Source organism: Chaetodon auriga, chromosome 24 (genome assembly GCF_051107435.1).
Source record: "Chaetodon auriga isolate fChaAug3 chromosome 24, fChaAug3.hap1, whole genome shotgun sequence".
NCBI lineage: Eukaryota > Metazoa > Chordata > Actinopteri > Chaetodontiformes > Chaetodontidae > Chaetodon > Chaetodon auriga.
In genome coordinates, this window is record NC_135097.1 from 8,556,020 (window position 1) to 8,572,440 (window position 16,421).

General features: G+C 43.7%; 1 protein-coding gene across 2 annotated transcripts in view; it reads right to left on the bottom strand.

Moving 5' to 3' along the window:
* Positions 1–1,248: 1,248 nt before the first annotated feature.
* Positions 1,249–16,421, bottom strand: part of LOC143316932 (regulator of G-protein signaling 12-like) — a 37,427-nt gene continuing 22,254 nt past the window's right edge. For both annotated transcript variants that reach the window (XM_076724774.1, XM_076724775.1), the window contains 13 exons: positions 16,051–16,143; positions 14,534–14,677; positions 13,775–13,957; positions 13,502–13,652; positions 12,233–12,330; positions 11,806–11,997; positions 11,322–11,395; positions 11,082–11,208; positions 10,516–10,612; positions 10,140–10,198; positions 9,527–9,638; positions 8,754–9,293; positions 1,249–2,465 (listed from right to left, as the gene is read on the bottom strand). In XM_076724774.1, the coding sequence (XP_076580889.1) occupies positions 2,179–2,465; positions 8,754–9,293; positions 9,527–9,638; positions 10,140–10,198; positions 10,516–10,612; positions 11,082–11,208; positions 11,322–11,395; positions 11,806–11,997; positions 12,233–12,330; positions 13,502–13,652; positions 13,775–13,957; positions 14,534–14,677; positions 16,051–16,143 (2,157 nt within the window). In that variant the 3' untranslated portion in view covers positions 1,249–2,178. The remainder of the gene's footprint in view (positions 2,466–8,753; positions 9,294–9,526; positions 9,639–10,139; positions 10,199–10,515; positions 10,613–11,081; positions 11,209–11,321; positions 11,396–11,805; positions 11,998–12,232; positions 12,331–13,501; positions 13,653–13,774; positions 13,958–14,533; positions 14,678–16,050; positions 16,144–16,421) is intronic.

Consider the following 16,421-nt stretch of genomic DNA (forward strand, 5'->3'; position numbering starts at 1 on the left):
ACAGACATTTTGCCAGGCAGGTAACAAAAGACAAAATGACGGAGAAATGTCGCTTCCAGCAAAAAAGTAGAATATCTTGGCCTCTGCTGCATCAGTTACAGCCAGTTTGTTTTATCTTGAAACCTTTTTCATGTCTTCGAAACTCCCCAAACTTTATGGAAGTGCAATACCAAATCAACAGAGTGCTCCTACAAAAACTTCAACAAAGTTCTTACATGTCATGAAGACATGAAAGTAGGGAAAGTTGAGCTGGATCAAAAACAGGAAGTAGGAACTAGTACATCTTAGACAGCATCAGTCACCTTTGCTCACTTTATTATCAATATTTAGGTGCATAAGCCCGTTCGGTAAAATTTTACCTGATGACAAAAGATAGTTAAGTGCAAGTGACGAGGGATTTTCTGGTTTCGTCAAGTTTTAAAATTAAAAATTCAAGAAGTAAAAAAAAGATTCAAATTCAGATGAAATCAACAGTCAAGAAAACTAACATTGCGCTACAAATCAAGTGTATAGAAATGTGAATCCTCTCAATTCAATTCAAGATTCCCATCAAACACAGTGCCAAAGTGGCCGCTGTGGGAACTGGCTGAGCAGCAGACAGTGGAAGTAATCTAGACATCAAAACATTCACAGGTGGACGTTTGAGCTATATCTCAAATGTTTAAGATAAGAGGAAGTACACTTTGAGGGTGTATCAAGGATCCGGAAGGAGTTACTGTTGTAATCGCAGAGTCTTTGAAATGGGTAAAGTATGAAAGTGAAGCCAAGCGACCATTTATAGGCCTCATGTGCTGTCAGCATTCCAGCAGTGACATGCTCCGTCAAGACAAACTCTCCCGTCCCATAATCTAACCTCTAATTTTCCCCAGCTGTAATAATCTCTCTCCAGATGCTGAGCTAAAAATACAAAGAGGAGGATGGACGACTAAACAGCACTTCCACATGAGGGACGAATCCCCAGGTGAGGGCGGCGTGTTTGCAAAGAAGGAAACCGTTCGACTAAGATACCGTTAATTATTGACAATTCTCACTAACTTAGCAAACACGTTTTGTTGGCCAAATATGCCAAGTAGGAGAATTCAGGGCTGTGGATGTGTGACAGAAGACTTTGGGTTGTAAACCACAACACAGGTGCATTTCAAGTGTGTTTTTACAAGGCGGCCTAGAGATTAGGATTGGATGGTGAGGATCTCCCTGCTGTCAGACACACCAGAAGTAATCACTCACAATGCACAAAAGAGTGTCAGGTTTGTTGGAGTTACAGCCATCAAAGCTTTTTAATCATTCAACATGTGGACAACCTCAAAACCACAGAAGCAGGACGTGCAGGAAATAAAGGTACCGTCATGTATTATCTGTAAAACACAGGAAGAAGATGTAAACAGGAAATAGTTAAATATCCAAGAAAATTATGATTTCGCCTCCCTTTTGATCCTAAAAACAGAGTCCTGCCAAGCACAAACGTGGGTACCACTTTCTAATAGGGTGAGTAGTTTGACAAAATACTCAGACTCAGGGTTCACTTACTAGTTTTTTCTGGGGCTTTTAACTTTTATAATGTAAGTCGTAATTAATCATTAATGAGAAAAATAGTCTGTATTTCACGGAGCTTTCAACCACATCTCATGGTCTGTCCCAGTGGAAGTGGAAAAAGCTGGTAGGTGAACACTTGGGTTAAGATCTTTCATTAAACCAAAGTATCTATAAATTGTAATTAATAGCTTAATCAATACTTTCTTTAACTTAACTCAACTTTTTAATCAGCTCTTTGATGCATTTTGATGGCTTATTAGAAAGCAAGGACTCATAATAAACTCATTATTTACAACTTCTAAACTGTTATAACGTATGCTTCATTAGAAAGTGGTACTCAAAAGTTAATTTCAGGCTTCTTCCATGGTTGTCCTCAGTCTAACATGGCTCATAATAGAATTCCTTTGTACTTCATTATTAAACTATAGCTTAACAGAAACATATCACTGTCCCAAAATTACAACCAGTACTAAAAATCAACAGAGGACGCCAGAATTCATAACAAATATACAATATCTATCGCAATAATATTGATTTTTTTGGAGTGTGAATTGGCAGCTTTGTACATGCAGCCCATCATTTGACTAATTCCCTTTCAAAAGGCAGTGCCTCGGGCTTTAAAAGTGCAGCAGTGGGGGGTTCCCTTTAGACAACCGTGGCCTTGTACAGGTCCGTCGTGCAGTCCTTGCCCTCTGGTGGGTTGCGGCCGTTGTGGGGCATCTGGACGTTCCTCATCTTGCTCTGGCACTGCCGCAGCTCAGCGACGTAGCCCTGGAAGCTCAGGCTGAGCTCAGAGTCTTCTCCCTGGGATGTTTCCAGCGTCCCCTCCTCCAGATGTACCCCCTCCACGTCCATCACCTCCTGAACTGTCTGCGCAGCCTCACTTCTATCGGTGGGTGACTGGCTGCTGGAGCTCGTGCCTGTTTGTCCCTCTGTGCACGAGAGATAAGAGAGATGTGGAAGAGTTAAGATGAGATGATGCGTTATGTAACAGTCGAGATGTCCGTTTGAATATTTATGAGAGTGGCCATGAAAGATGGCAAACAGGCAAGCACTTAAAGATGCAGTCATTGATTTATTTGTCAGCCTGCAGGCAGCAGGACAAACAGGTTAACAAATTTACATCATATTTTTCATTTGGAGTCATGTTTTTGTCCACCTGTCAGATCTAAGTAAACTCTGGTTTGGTCTCCACAACTCGTCAGAAAAACATCTAGCCGTCTAGCTGCTAGATACTCCATCATGTTCACCACCTGGTCACTGGCCCTGTCTGGTTGGTGCTGGGCATGGATGTACATATAGAACTAGATACAGTGTTGGAGGCAAATGTAACGCGTTACAGTCGCTTCTTTCACAAAGTACTAAGATATAGGAGTAGTCTTAATCCAGTCTTTTTGGGCACAGGTGTGTCACATGATGCCGTAATCACACGGTCTGGCCACTATGTCAAATTGGCCTCAAGGCCTTGCACACTTCCTGGGTGCTTGGTGCTGGACAGGTAGCTGAAGAAGCTAGCAGCCGCCTGCTGTTGCTGGAAATAGGGTTGATGAGAGCAGAGTTGGGAAAACCAAAACAATAAGCCAAAAAAAACTAACACTGGATGAAGACTGCACAGAGCTGAAGCTGCAGAGTTAGGTGATAATTTATTGTTTGTCACTATGAGTGACCCCTCTCACATTTCACATAGTAATTTGATCCATTGTTTTTGGTAAAATGTTGATAACTGCAGCTTGAAATGAGAGAAAAGAAAAGCAAGCAATCTTCATTTTACTTCTGGTCATCAAAAATGTATTTTAAAATGACAGTGATGAAAGATAGATTAAAAAAAAACCTCATTCGTCTCTGTGCATCTTTGACTCAACTTGCAGGCGAGTGAGCATCGACTCCACATTATCCTGCATGACGGCCAGATGCTTAACATGACTCTAAGAGATTTCAGGATCTAAGAGCTGGGAAGTTTGTCACCCACGCGTGAGTGCACATGCATTTTAAATCTACTTCGCTCAAATGAACACAACTTAATATGTTTGTATAATCGGACAGTTGTGTAGTTGTGCAATCTGGACAGCTGCTGTCAAGACAAACTCCGATGACATAACTGCTTTGGTTCAAACTTGCTGAGCTTGCCTGCCAAATCTTGGGAAAGAACTGAATGAAATTGGACCGGGATGAAATATATTAATTGACTGTGCCTTGTTGTCACATGTGGCATATTTCAACATTACCACTTGAACTTAATTGCAAACAATTCGGCTCTGCATTAGCTCATCACACAGATCTGAACACAAGTTAGGAAACATAAAAATCACATTTAAAGTACTCAGGGGGCTGAAAAGCAAAGTTTCCGGGTTGCTGGTTGAAGTTATGATGGCCTATAAACTCCCTTCTTCTCATGTGAACCCTGTGGCCCCACAGACTCTAAACAGAGACCAGAGTGACTCAAACACAGCACTTCAACACATGGACTGTCCTAACTCTGCTGACTGTGATTCACTGCTCCTCAGTGCAGATGTAAACACAGCCTGTGAGCTCCAACAGCTGACCTGACACAGACCCCTCAGCCACACGACTGCGGTACAACTTGGACCATCAAGGTGAACACGAAACAACTTTAGGGACTTTACAACAGCTGCCAAGATCCTGGATGAAGTTCAAGGGCGCAATACGGGCTATAGAGGCATGTTATTGATTAAAATGAGGTTTAATTGATGCTTCAGCACAAATCTCAATCGCCGGGTTTTCCGCAGGATGTGATGTATTGATGCTGGTATGCAGAGCTGCGAGATGACGCATTTTGATGAATTGGCATTTGTTGAATTAAAACAGTTTGTACTTTCAAGGCCATACATTTGTTCATCAGTCCATCCATTCTGCTTACTCGTGTTTCTCAACCTGGGGATTAGATAGGTCGATCTTAAGGGTCCTGAGAAATTTCTGCAAAATCCTGCACCATTTAAAAGTAGTCATAGTATAATTGTTATTTTCTTACGAAATACTGGAAAGTTTTACCCCTTCGGCTTACAGAATGTATCCCAAAACACAAAATATGAAAGTGAAACACTTTGTTGGCATTGGTGCTCATTACTAATCAATCATTTTGTCTATAAAATACAAGTAGAACGAGAAACAAACCCAGAAATCAAAGAGATGATTTCACATGTCCAATCTTGTCCAACCAACAAAATCCAGAGATTCATTCTTGCTTGAAAAAATGATTTGATTAGTAATTAAAAGATAAATTAAAAGGTCGGGAGCCGCTGCTCTATACCCATGTATCACTGTCAGGCAGGGGGTTGCAGCCTCTCCCAGCACACTTTGGCCAAAGGCAAGGAAACACCCTTGACAGGTTGCCAATCTGTCACAGGGCAATCCAAGATGTTAATACTGAGACAAGCTATAACCAGTGAGCTGTCAGTTTTTATACAACAATGTAAACAGCTTTTGTATTTTTTACAATAAATGACTTAAGGCCGTGTTTAGACAGCTGATTTTTCTTACTTGTACATCTCTGGAAGGAGGGAAAAGCTGCACAGTCATTACTCTAGTGCAAGCTTTTTATTTTAAATACTATGGATTGATCCGTCTGTACATCTGGCCTTGTCGTTGTTAACCTATAAAACTTCCTCAAACATGTTTTCAGTGTTTGAGCTTGCTGACTCTTGCAGCTTGCTGACTGTGACGGGTAAAAATGATGTCTTGACACAGCCATTTAACATGGTAGTGCCTCCTGTGGTGAGTCTTGTCCACAGCCGTGGCAGCAGCCGGGAGCTGAGACGGACCAGCCAGACTGGAATGAACCCAGCTACAGTCCTCACTGAGGCTCCCTGCCAGAGATCTGTGTCGAGTCCTCCTCCGACCGCCAGATGGATGATAAGGCTGGCCCGGGGTCAGCGGCTGCCAGCTTTGAGAGCTGACACAGAGACACGAGGAGGAAGAAAGTGAAGCAGGCCTGAAGGCAAACTGAACCATATGGTCCCTCAGGTGCACCGCTGAGTCATTACAGAGCACTTTTTGCAGATAACCTGGCCATCGGGTCGACGTCCCATTTATTCCCAGGAATTCTTTAATCTTCTCCATATGGGCCAAACCTGTCGTCTGAATAAGAACCCGAGCAGCTGACTTCAGAGAGACAAAGCAAACTCATCATTTCTACAACTTCTCGCTTCTCTCTCTGTCTTGTTTATGAAGAGGCCAGCTTGCAGTTTTGACCAAACTCAAATCTCCATGCATAGTTCACGTTAGAGTCTTAGGAGTGGAGTTACACTGTGTGATGTTGCCCCCTAGTGGATGTTCTAACCAACACCAACAGACCTGCCAGACAGGGAGAAGTGATTACAGCCACCATTAACAAATGACTGTGGTCACATAGAGCTGCACTACTCAGTTCTGGTCCTTTGGATACGGACCAGAACCCCTCTGGTTTGGATTTTAACAGTCTAATCAAGGCCTTATTTACACCTGATATGCCAAGTAAATGCAGTAAACTACCTGCAGGGCCAGAAATACCCTCTTAAGAGCCACTGTTTCATATGGCAACGCTTACTCTGATGGCAGGGTATGTTGTGTTTTAGTGCAACAGGAATTGCACCCACAATAAAATCTGTGTGGTCTCTGCAGGGATTTCAATGTGTCCCATAAATGCTTTCATTAACTTGTATAGTTTGGCGATTTTGTCCCCAGATAGTATTTCCTTTATCTATAAAAAGCAGCTGGACTTTATCTTCTTAGTTTCTACAGTATTTCGTTATTCCTGGTTATTTATATCAAAGACTAGAATCAAACTGAATTGAGGAACATGTTGATCCATCTCAGCAGCGATTATATCTATTCCTGTGGAACAGCAGAGGGCGTCAGTTTAACAGCGATACACAAAGTGGAGGGGGACGTCTGCAGTGATTGAAATCAAGCTGACTGACAGTGAAAGAGGATAATTGATTCTGAACCATCGTTCACGTGTTTGAACTGATGCACTCTGACTTATTCAGTGGGCATTTGTCTCAAAAACACATTATTAAGCCTGCGAGCTTGACTTTCCACCCAAACTCAAATGCAACAACTTCATAAAGTCTGTAAGAAAAAAAAAAAGCGAAGTGGAGGCGTTAACTTGCTGCATTTCCATGTGTGCAGACCCCTCACAGATTCAGCCGCTCCGAGGTGGAAGACAGCGTCAAAAACATGGGTATGTCAAATCAGCCATGTTTCTATTTCAGCAAGTGAGAAAAAGAGAGAGGCAGAGAGAGAGAGATGTAAACCAGTAGTGACAGTTTCTATCTGTAGCTCAGTCAACTCGTGGATAAGGTTACCATGGCGCCCGGTGGTGGGAAGAATCAGGCTGATGCACTTAGCAACCAGAAAAGAGGAGCCTGTGGAGGAGCTGAAAGGCTTCGATTCCTCCTCATCGTCTTGTGTACATATCACCTTACATTAAAGCCTGGCCCTTAATGCAAGGCAGTATGGTCGGGGTGAACGCGTTCGCGCCCCTTCCATAAAGTGCTTTGAAGTGCAAGATACTCATCGGCTTTGTTGTTGGAAAGCATGTTGAGCGTGATTATCTTCCCTTTCTGTCGAGCACAGAGCGTTTCAAAGAAGGTTTCCTGGGACATTCTTTGAAGCCAAGAATCAAAACGTGTTGTCTAATTGGGTATCTGAACACTGAGAACTTTTGGCTGTAGTTTGTACGTTTCCGACAACTCCAAAAGTGTCAAACACCAGTTCAGAAATCAGTTCAACACTTGATTGTTCACCTTATTAAAATCATACACAGTGGAGGAGTGGGAATAATGACAAGTAAGGATGGGAAATAGAAAATGAAATCCAACTGGCAAGAGGTGATAATGATCTTGAACTCCATACACAATGAAGCACACATGACGGCAAGCTTTGAAAACACCAGGCAGACTCAAAAGACCCACAATGCCACACTGAGGCTGCACACAACAGAGCAATGACCCCCGTCAAGAAACAATACGACAAGCAGGCAGACCAAGCGACGTTTAACGAGACCACACTGAGCAGAAAACACACAGCGAGCAGCGACACCCTGAAAGGAGCGCACACAGAAAAAAGTACACAAAGGAGTGGGAGATGATGAGAGGAGGAAGCCACAAGACAAAGTGAGACAGCGCTAAGGGAGAACGGGAGAAGGCATGCGGAGGCGGAGGAGGAGGAGAGGTGGTGGTGGGGGTGGAGGAGGAGGAGGGGGAGGGGAGAGAAAACTGAGCTCACAAACGTGTAAAAAGACAGACGAGAGTGATTTCAAATTCTAACATTTATTAGATCTACTCAATCACAGGTACAGAGTTTATTGGCAGTGATTATCTACAACAGGCATCTAGAGAGGGAGTGAATGACCCAGATAAAGAATGACAAGCAATTCAACAATGTCACCAGTGCTAAGGAGCACTCGTCCTCCAATGACTAATTATTTTCAACATTGCTTGGTCACTACAGCAGGAGATGACACCTTTCATGACTCACCAGTTCTAGAGAGTTGCGTAAGAAAAAAAAAAGCTTTTGACATTGACATTGTTGAATTGCTCTTAACTAAAGGTGGTGGGATGGAGAGGAATACAGCATTTATTTTGTATGACTGTTTAGCATTCGCAGATCTGACACTGTAAAGCAGTTTCATGGGTCTGGTTTGCTACGATGTTTTCTGGTCGTACATAATGAAGCCACAATGCCGGGAAACACAGCCGCTAATCTCATCACTTTCAAATGTTCAGTTGTTCTGAATTACAATCTTCAGTACAACATCCACTGACTACAGTCATGTCAAATATTGATCATTAATCTGTATGCATTATGCATATATTATCAATACTCATAAGATCTGCAATCAGTGACATCAGCATTCTCATGCACCCAAAACTACAAAACAAACCAAATATTTCACTGGAATAAGCGAATCCCAGTTATAACCCAACAACCTGTGGTGTGGGAAGTGACATCCAAGATAATGTTACTCACTGAACAAAATATACACATCACTATTTACATTGACATGCTTTGCTAAGTTTAATAAAACAAAACAGTTTGAATGATTGGCAAACTGAGAAAGAGTCAATATCAATTTGTCATTAAAGTGCATCAGAGTCAGTGTAGAGGGAGTTTTATCATGAGGGTGGTCTGGTTTAGACCACCGGGGAGAGAGCGCACACATGCACATACGACACACACGCAAACACACGGAGCACTGGTTTGTTACACTGTAGAAATACCTGAAGTGGACTTTCCCTCTCCACCTGCGTCTTGAGAGTGGGAGCAGGGTGGTGGCGGGGTGAAGTTGGCTCCAGGCAGGCTGCCCTCGAAGGACGGCATGGAGGGCGGTGATGGAGGCATCAGGGTGCTGTTGGGGCTGTTGATGTCGCCCTCCCCCACGAGGGTCAGGTCGGTGTGGACGTCCTCCTCCACAGTGCGGAGGCTTGGCCGGGTGTCTGAGGGCCGGGAGATGGGGGACAGATGGGTGCCAAAAGTTGGGTGGCGGGGAGGGGGCAACAGGCACCGCCTGGTCCCCGAGTGTCCATTGGCACTGGAGCTGAGGGAGGAGTCCAGGCTCTCAGAGCGAAGGCTAGAGGTGAGGGCCCCCCGCGAGGAGACGCCGTTCTCCCGGGTCTGTTTCAGGGAGTCAGGAGTGGAGCAGGCCACACCAGGTGGAGTTAGGCGCAGGAAGTCAGGAAGCACCAGGTCTTCTTTGCTCAGGAGCCCACGCTGGTCATTAGCTCGGGTGCTCTGTGCCCGGCTCAGCAGCTCAAAGAATTCTGCAAAACAGATCAAACAAGTTCACTCACTTAAACTTTCCAAACAGTTGAGCACCTGGAAGAAACGGATTAGTTGGGTTTATCATGCAGCAGAGCGGCCTGACACCTGACAGAGAAAATAACCCTCCAGAGCTGCCAAAGATAGCAATTAGTCCTGAGGCAAAGCGAAGCTAAGAAATCCTCCAACAAGTCAAATAAAGAAAGAGAGAGAAAGAAGGAAAAGGGGGATTTACCTTCAGCTTCATCTATATTAATCTTTTTCTGTTTTCTCTTTTCCCCTGGGAGTGCTGAGTCTGGTCCACTTGCTCTCACAGAAAAGTCCTTTGGTGTTGACCTCTCATCTCCCTGCAGATGCAACAATAACAATGCACTCTGTTAGGGGATGGAGGGACGGGGGAGGAGGGAGAGGGGTCGTATGGGGGAGGCTAAGCGTGAGCTGCCAAGCACCCTACTGAGCAGAGTGTCCAGATTTACTGAGGACCCGCATGTAAAGATGAGCCCGGTCCATCTGTTGAATCGATGTCTTTACTGACCTTGCTAGTATCTAGACCAACTGCTATCTGCCTACATATGGTGCAATAACTCAAGCATGGAGAAACATGAGCAAGTGAGTCAGCAACAGGCAGTGTTAGGGCAGAGAATACCAAAAAACAAACAAACAAAAAAAAAATCAGGAAGTACACACCAATTTAAAGCTCGTCAAAGACAGTAAATGTTAATAAAGATTAACGTGGGCCACTAAATTACGCTGAATGTTGCAGCAAGCAGAGCAGCAAGAGAAAAGGGCAAAACACCACATCTGGATTTTTAGGCAATGTGTGAGATGAAGATGTCATGAGGACTTACTGTGGCAGAAAAACTCCTGGTTGGAGGGTGGCCTTTCAAGGAGGAAGACTTGGATTTGTCTGTTGGAAGAGAGAGAGAGAGAGACGAGCATTAAAAATTCATCCGGCTGTCAGACTGATGAGGAGAAAGTGAGACAGAGAGGGAAGGTGAGGACACTTAAGACATAAGAGATTAGTGCTGAAAAGCTTGAACATGTGAATCAATGGAATACCAGAGGTGGACGTGATTTACAATTAGCAGTTAGATTTCTGGAGTTGATGACAAGCTCCAGCGGGAAGAAAACCCCCTCTGGTCCATTTAAAATCCAGTTAAGCTCTTTGTCACTTTGTAATATTTAGTGTTATATATTGTGTTACAGTGTGATAGATGGTGTTACCTTTGCCTGAAGCTGGGTCTACTCGCTCCAACACAACCCGCAGGCCATCCAAACTCGATATGGGGGCGCCCAGGTCCAAAGGCTCGGTTTCTCCACTCTAAAACAAAACACATTTCATGATCAGCACATCAGCATCTTCACCTGTTGTGCAGAAGCCTAAATATGGTACAGTTCCTCTTCATGTACGGCAGATATTTGAGTTCATGGGCCTTTGCTAAATTCATAAACCCTCTTTCAGCTTTGGTCTACTGTATAATACAGTTCTAATGCCTGGATACCCACAGGACTAAAATAAATCATCTGGCAGGGGTTTAGGGGAGGAGTAAAGAGTCGGCATGTTTGAGGAGTGTCGTCATCCTTAATTATATCCCTAGTGCTCCATCTTCGGAGGCTGGGCTGAGTCAGAGCGCTAACCACCGTGTAGAGATGGAAAAGGATGCGGTCGCTTCCCTCCCCTAACCATGATACTCCACCCTGTGGCACTGTCACACACTGCACAGGCTGCTCTCAGGACACACAGGAGCTTCAAAAGGATTAAAGCATTGTAGCCACTGGGGACGACTTACTATTTTGGCCACAAGATCACTGAGGTGGAGGCCATATTTGGCCACCACGGGACGCAGGACTTCAGTAACGGGTTTGGTAGGTTTGGCTTTCAACCCCACGGAGCGGTTAATGGGTACCAGGTCCAATCTAGGAGCAAAGAGCACAAGTCAACGCCAGCACTGACATGAAAGCATAAACAGAAATTGTGATATTCAGAGGAAGTTCACAGATCCAAGCAAACTTTGATTGATCATTCATACCTAAACAAGGTCCGCTTCTCCAGTCTCAAGTCTCGTGAGCTGAGGGTCATGCAGTCTTGGTCCAACACCAAAGGCTATGAGGAGAAAAGCATCAAACTAAACATTAGCAGCAGATTAAGAAAAGATAATCCTTTATTCTGCCTGAAGCCCTAATACCAAAAGCAAACATGCCACACTGTAGCCTTTTTATACAGCAACTGAAAGACACCTTCACCACTTTTAATCCTCTGTAATCTTTTCAGTTGATTTCTGTTGAATTCAGCTTTTTTCAATTAACTCCTGACAATGACTCCTCACAAAATAAAGCATCTTTAAAAGCTAAGTGTAGTCGTGCCGTATTTACCAAGGTTTGATTCAGAATAAACACAAGCTTGAGTGAATTCATTCAAGAGCTGCTTGCAGCAGTGTTCTGCTTCCTGACGCATTAGCAGCAGATGCTCTTAGCATTAGTCAGTCATTTATTGGCAGCATCTGCCTCCCTCACCTTCTCCCCTCCCACCAGGAAGAGGTCGACGGCAGCGATGTTGACGCTGATGCTGTGACAGAGATCTTGGAGGACCTCCCTAATGGAGGCGCCGGGCCGGAGAGTGATGGAAGAGCAGGAACCGTCGGGAAGCATCACGCTGCAGAGTTTGGGGGAGCGTTCCCATACTCCAACTGAATGTCGATTATCAGACTGCAGATACACAGTTAGAAAAAGATTCAGAGGCTTAATTCAACATGGAGGACTGGCTTATGGGTGTACAAGGATGCATAGATTCAGTTGTAGCTGTAGCCACATTTGCTATAAACAAAATGTGAGTGGGCTGACAAGTAAAAAAGAAATAAATAAACAACCTCAGACTATTATGATGGCTTCACCAGACCCTGGGCTCTGTGTTGCCATGGTGATCTGTCCAGAGGAATCTTACCTCAATCTTCCCAGCAGAGCAGGAAGTGGCCATCTCCAGACTGGTACCAGACGACAAGGAGCCCTGGGACTCCCTCCGCCCATTACTGCCCCAGAAGTCTGCACAAAACAGCACAGGGGATGATGAATTCATGCAGATAAGAGACATTTGCACACCACTCACATTAAACGACACTCACAACATGCAACACCGAGACAGTGTCTAGTTATAATGACTAATGACAGTGTTTCTCATTTGTGATTGTGGTTTTGTTGCCACAAAATCTTGGCAGGCGAAAAGATGTATGTCATCAAACAAGATATTTGTGAATTAACAGTAGATGTTACATTCGAGTGCAGCTACATTCAGTGAGGCACACTGATGCTAAAGCTCCAGTGTGAAATGCACATGGGGTTCAAAACATGTTGTATACCTGTTTGACGACTTGTGCTTTCAGGGGAGATTTACAAACAAAAAAAATGAGAAATGATCATTGCTGTTGTATTTAACTAAGCCTCATTGTCAAAAAACAAAAGTTTCATATCATCATATCCTCATTTTGATATTTTACCACCTTTAAAACACTGGCTCTTTGTGGATATTTTACAGCAAGTGCAGTGTTCGACAGCTGTTTAAAGCTAAAATTTAAGCACTTTTCAAGGTACCTAAGAGGTCCAGTCTCTCCAAGGCTTTATTATCACTTTGAAATTATTAATTAAAAATGAAAAATTAATTATTTTTAATTAAAATGCAAAAAAACAGTTTACAGAATTCCTTTATACCCACAGCAACCAATGTATATTCTCACTTTGTTTATTTTACCAGCTGTTTATATTCACCCTGATTGTATGTTTTGATTATGATCATTCAATGCTTGCTAATTTCAACAGCAGGAGTCAACAGACAAATATGACGAGAGGATTGTTTCCTTTCATTTTTGGTTTATAAGAGCGACGACACATCAGCCTTTTTCAAGGAGTATTTTTGCATTCGAGCATATTCCTAATGTTGAAAACAGAACTTTTAAAATTATAAGCGTTTTCCAAACTTTCAAGACTTTGCAGAAACCCTGCAGGTTTGTTTTTGCCAGTGTACCAGCAATGTGTGTGTAACACTTTGATCACTGCAGGGCAGCTGTGTTTCTACATGCCTCCCCCGCGTGCACTCTGGAGCTGGCAACGATTTGGTGTCTTGTTCAAGGACACATCAGCACTTTGGAAGTTTGTGAGTTGCAAAAGTTTTACAAAGTTGGTATCTTGGTAACCACAAGGCGATGGGCTTGTTAATTACCGAGGTTAATGTCTCCAATGTCCTTCTTCTTTGGGCCCTTCCCGAAGCTCCTGTTGCGGGACCATGAGAAGAAGATGCCGCGTTTCTTGTCGGCACTCTCATCTCTGCTGTCCTCGGTCAGTGACCTCCCTGACCTCTGCTTTCTGGCCTCCTGCTGGTCGGAGAATATAAACACGAAAGATTTTACCCTCCGTACTGCACTGATGAGCGATGTCAACAATGTCATACTTCCATGAAATGCCCCTTGGGGCGGTCAAAAAGCAAGAGTTGCACCTTTTTCGGAGTGGAAAGCGTTGAGCGATCGGAGCTGGCACTGTGTTTCGAAGGCGCAGGGCTGCAGGGAATCTGGTAGGGGTCTGGCAAGGGTCGGCCATCCACCTCAGCACGCATACACTCTTGGTAAAGGGAGGACTTGAGGAATCGTGAATAACTGTCAAACTTCATCAGGTTGAAGATCTGTAGATGTGCAGGAAAAAAGAGTAGCTTGTGAGTGAACTGACAGCAAAACACAGAGGAGAAGGCTAACCCTGTGTTAGCGGCAGCGATGGAGAGGAGGAGATGCACGCAGGGTCAAAAACATAGGAGTGAGGAGGAGAAAATGAAACAGTCAGAAACAAGGAAACTACTAGTGTTAACATATGGTTACAGCTTATGTTATGACAGGTGTGCTAAAAGTTAACATTTTATCATGTTAACTGAAAATATACAGATCTCTGACTGCATGTCTATGTGTACAGCGTGCGCTAGATTCTCTGTGGGTGTATGCCAGTTTGTGTTTATCTACTCTGGTAAGGCTCAGAGTCCTTTCGTAAACAAACCCAGATGGCCACAGAAGAAACCCAATATGCTTCTGCAAAGTGGCTAAAGGCAAGAAGAGAGCAAAACCCCATTCTGAACACAGAGACCCTCCTACTAATAACGAATGGTGTCTAGAAAAATTACTTGATCTTCACTGTTGACACAAAACAACTGAATAATTAAGAGAAAGTTTAAATTGTCCTGAGCTCACTACTGCTGCTGTGCTGTTGGTACCTGTAGCTGCTGCATCTTGAACATGTCGGGCCGTGGGGAGGTGAGGACGTCATCAGCCAGCTGGGCCTGGCTGTCGATGTTGACCGGCATGGTGGCCTTGCTGGACAGGAAGCTGTTGTAGATCTCTCCGGCTCTCTGGGACAGCTGCACGATAAGGTTTGATAATGCAGAACATCAAGAACAACTGTAGAAAAATATGTTGCTGTGTGTCTCCTTATCCTCTCTTTTATTAATGTTTATTTGCACACAAATTCTAAAGGCACCAGGGTGTCATTTATTGTGTATTCACCCTTTGTTAAAGGTGACTATCTTACTGTGCCTTAAAGTGGTGCTTTCAAACAAAGACACATTTGTGGGATTTGTCAGAACCGATAAATGGGAGAACAGAGAATCAAAAACTTCTTCTCTGCAAAATGATATTCACTAATCATTATTTTTTTTCTTATGTGGTTAGTTTTAAACTCTGACTTATAATAAATCTGCAGAGAGGTCACACAGACACATATACCTTAATTTGTTTTAAGCAGACAGAAACCAAAAAGGTTGGGAATCGCTGCTGCAAAGGAAATGTTATTTCATCAGCGTGCATGTTTTTAGCAGTAGGATTTCCCCAGCGGGAAACAAAAGCTTAAAGGCAGTATGACTGGGATTTGTGGTTTGTAAACACAACATTCAAAGTTTGCTCCTCCTCCCAGGCTCGTAGCTTCCTCTTGGATGTGTGCTTAAGATCTGGCACCTGGTCTACGTTTTTATAAAGCCCCAAACTCACACCCTGTGCGCTGTTTGCGGCTACATACCACTGCCCAAGGGCTGACACCCTGAAACATGGGGATATTCTGCAGATGCAGATATTTCGTATGAGTCTATGCACTGTTTTTCAGAGAAGTCCGACTCATTCTGAAGTTTGGAACAAACTCGAAACCTGCAAAGGCTACAAACCACACATAAAGACCTTTTCCACCATCTCGCACAGACAGTCAGGAAGGAGCATAAACCTATCATAAACCTTGACTGGGTAAATACACACACTGAACAACTGCCGTTCTGACAGTCGGTGACCAAGCAAATCCTATCATCTACATGCAGTGAAATTGCATCGAAAGGGCGAAAAAACATGGAAAAAAGAATAGAGTTTGGTTGAGATCCTGGCTGGAGAGGCGCGTAAGACTGTATATAACCTAGACGAGGAAATGGAGGTGAGTGAACTTTGTAAAATGAAGCGGATTTCAGGTAAAGCTGTTTAATTACCGGAATGTCTCCCTTCAGCAACACACAAGTGATGTAATAGGTCACCCATCTCAGTTGCAAATGTCAAACATGTTAAAAAAAATCTTTATGAGAACGACTCGCAGCGACTGGATCTGGAGACTAAATCTTTAGATATCACACACTATGATTTCATCTTGTTTATCTACTTACATTCTCCCATTTAGGCAATGTTGCGCCAATTCAGCAGATTACAGTATGAAACGAAAACACCATATAAAAGCTCAGACTGCATCTGTAGCTGAACTTACCTGCTTTTTATCAGTTGCAGGGACATGACTGAAGTATTCACAGGCCTGCCAGAACAAGATATTCTCCTCACTGAATTCTTTCTTGAGAAATTCCTGTGGAGACACATAGTACAAGAGTTTCTATATGATGTCAAACTGGTGCTCATTTTCTGCTCTCTCCGGTGCTGCTGCTGCTGTTGTTGTTGTTGTTGTTGTTGAGACCAGTAGCGAGGAAAAGAAATTATTGGGTGTAATGTTGTGAACAAGATTGGTGTAAGTGTAGGCGCAGAGTTGTGTGGGCGAGTGCAGTTCTGATCAGTGTTGAGAGAAGGTGAGGAGCGAGGTGGTTCTGGGACACCAGAACTCAATGTTTGAGCCTTTTGAAGGTGTTG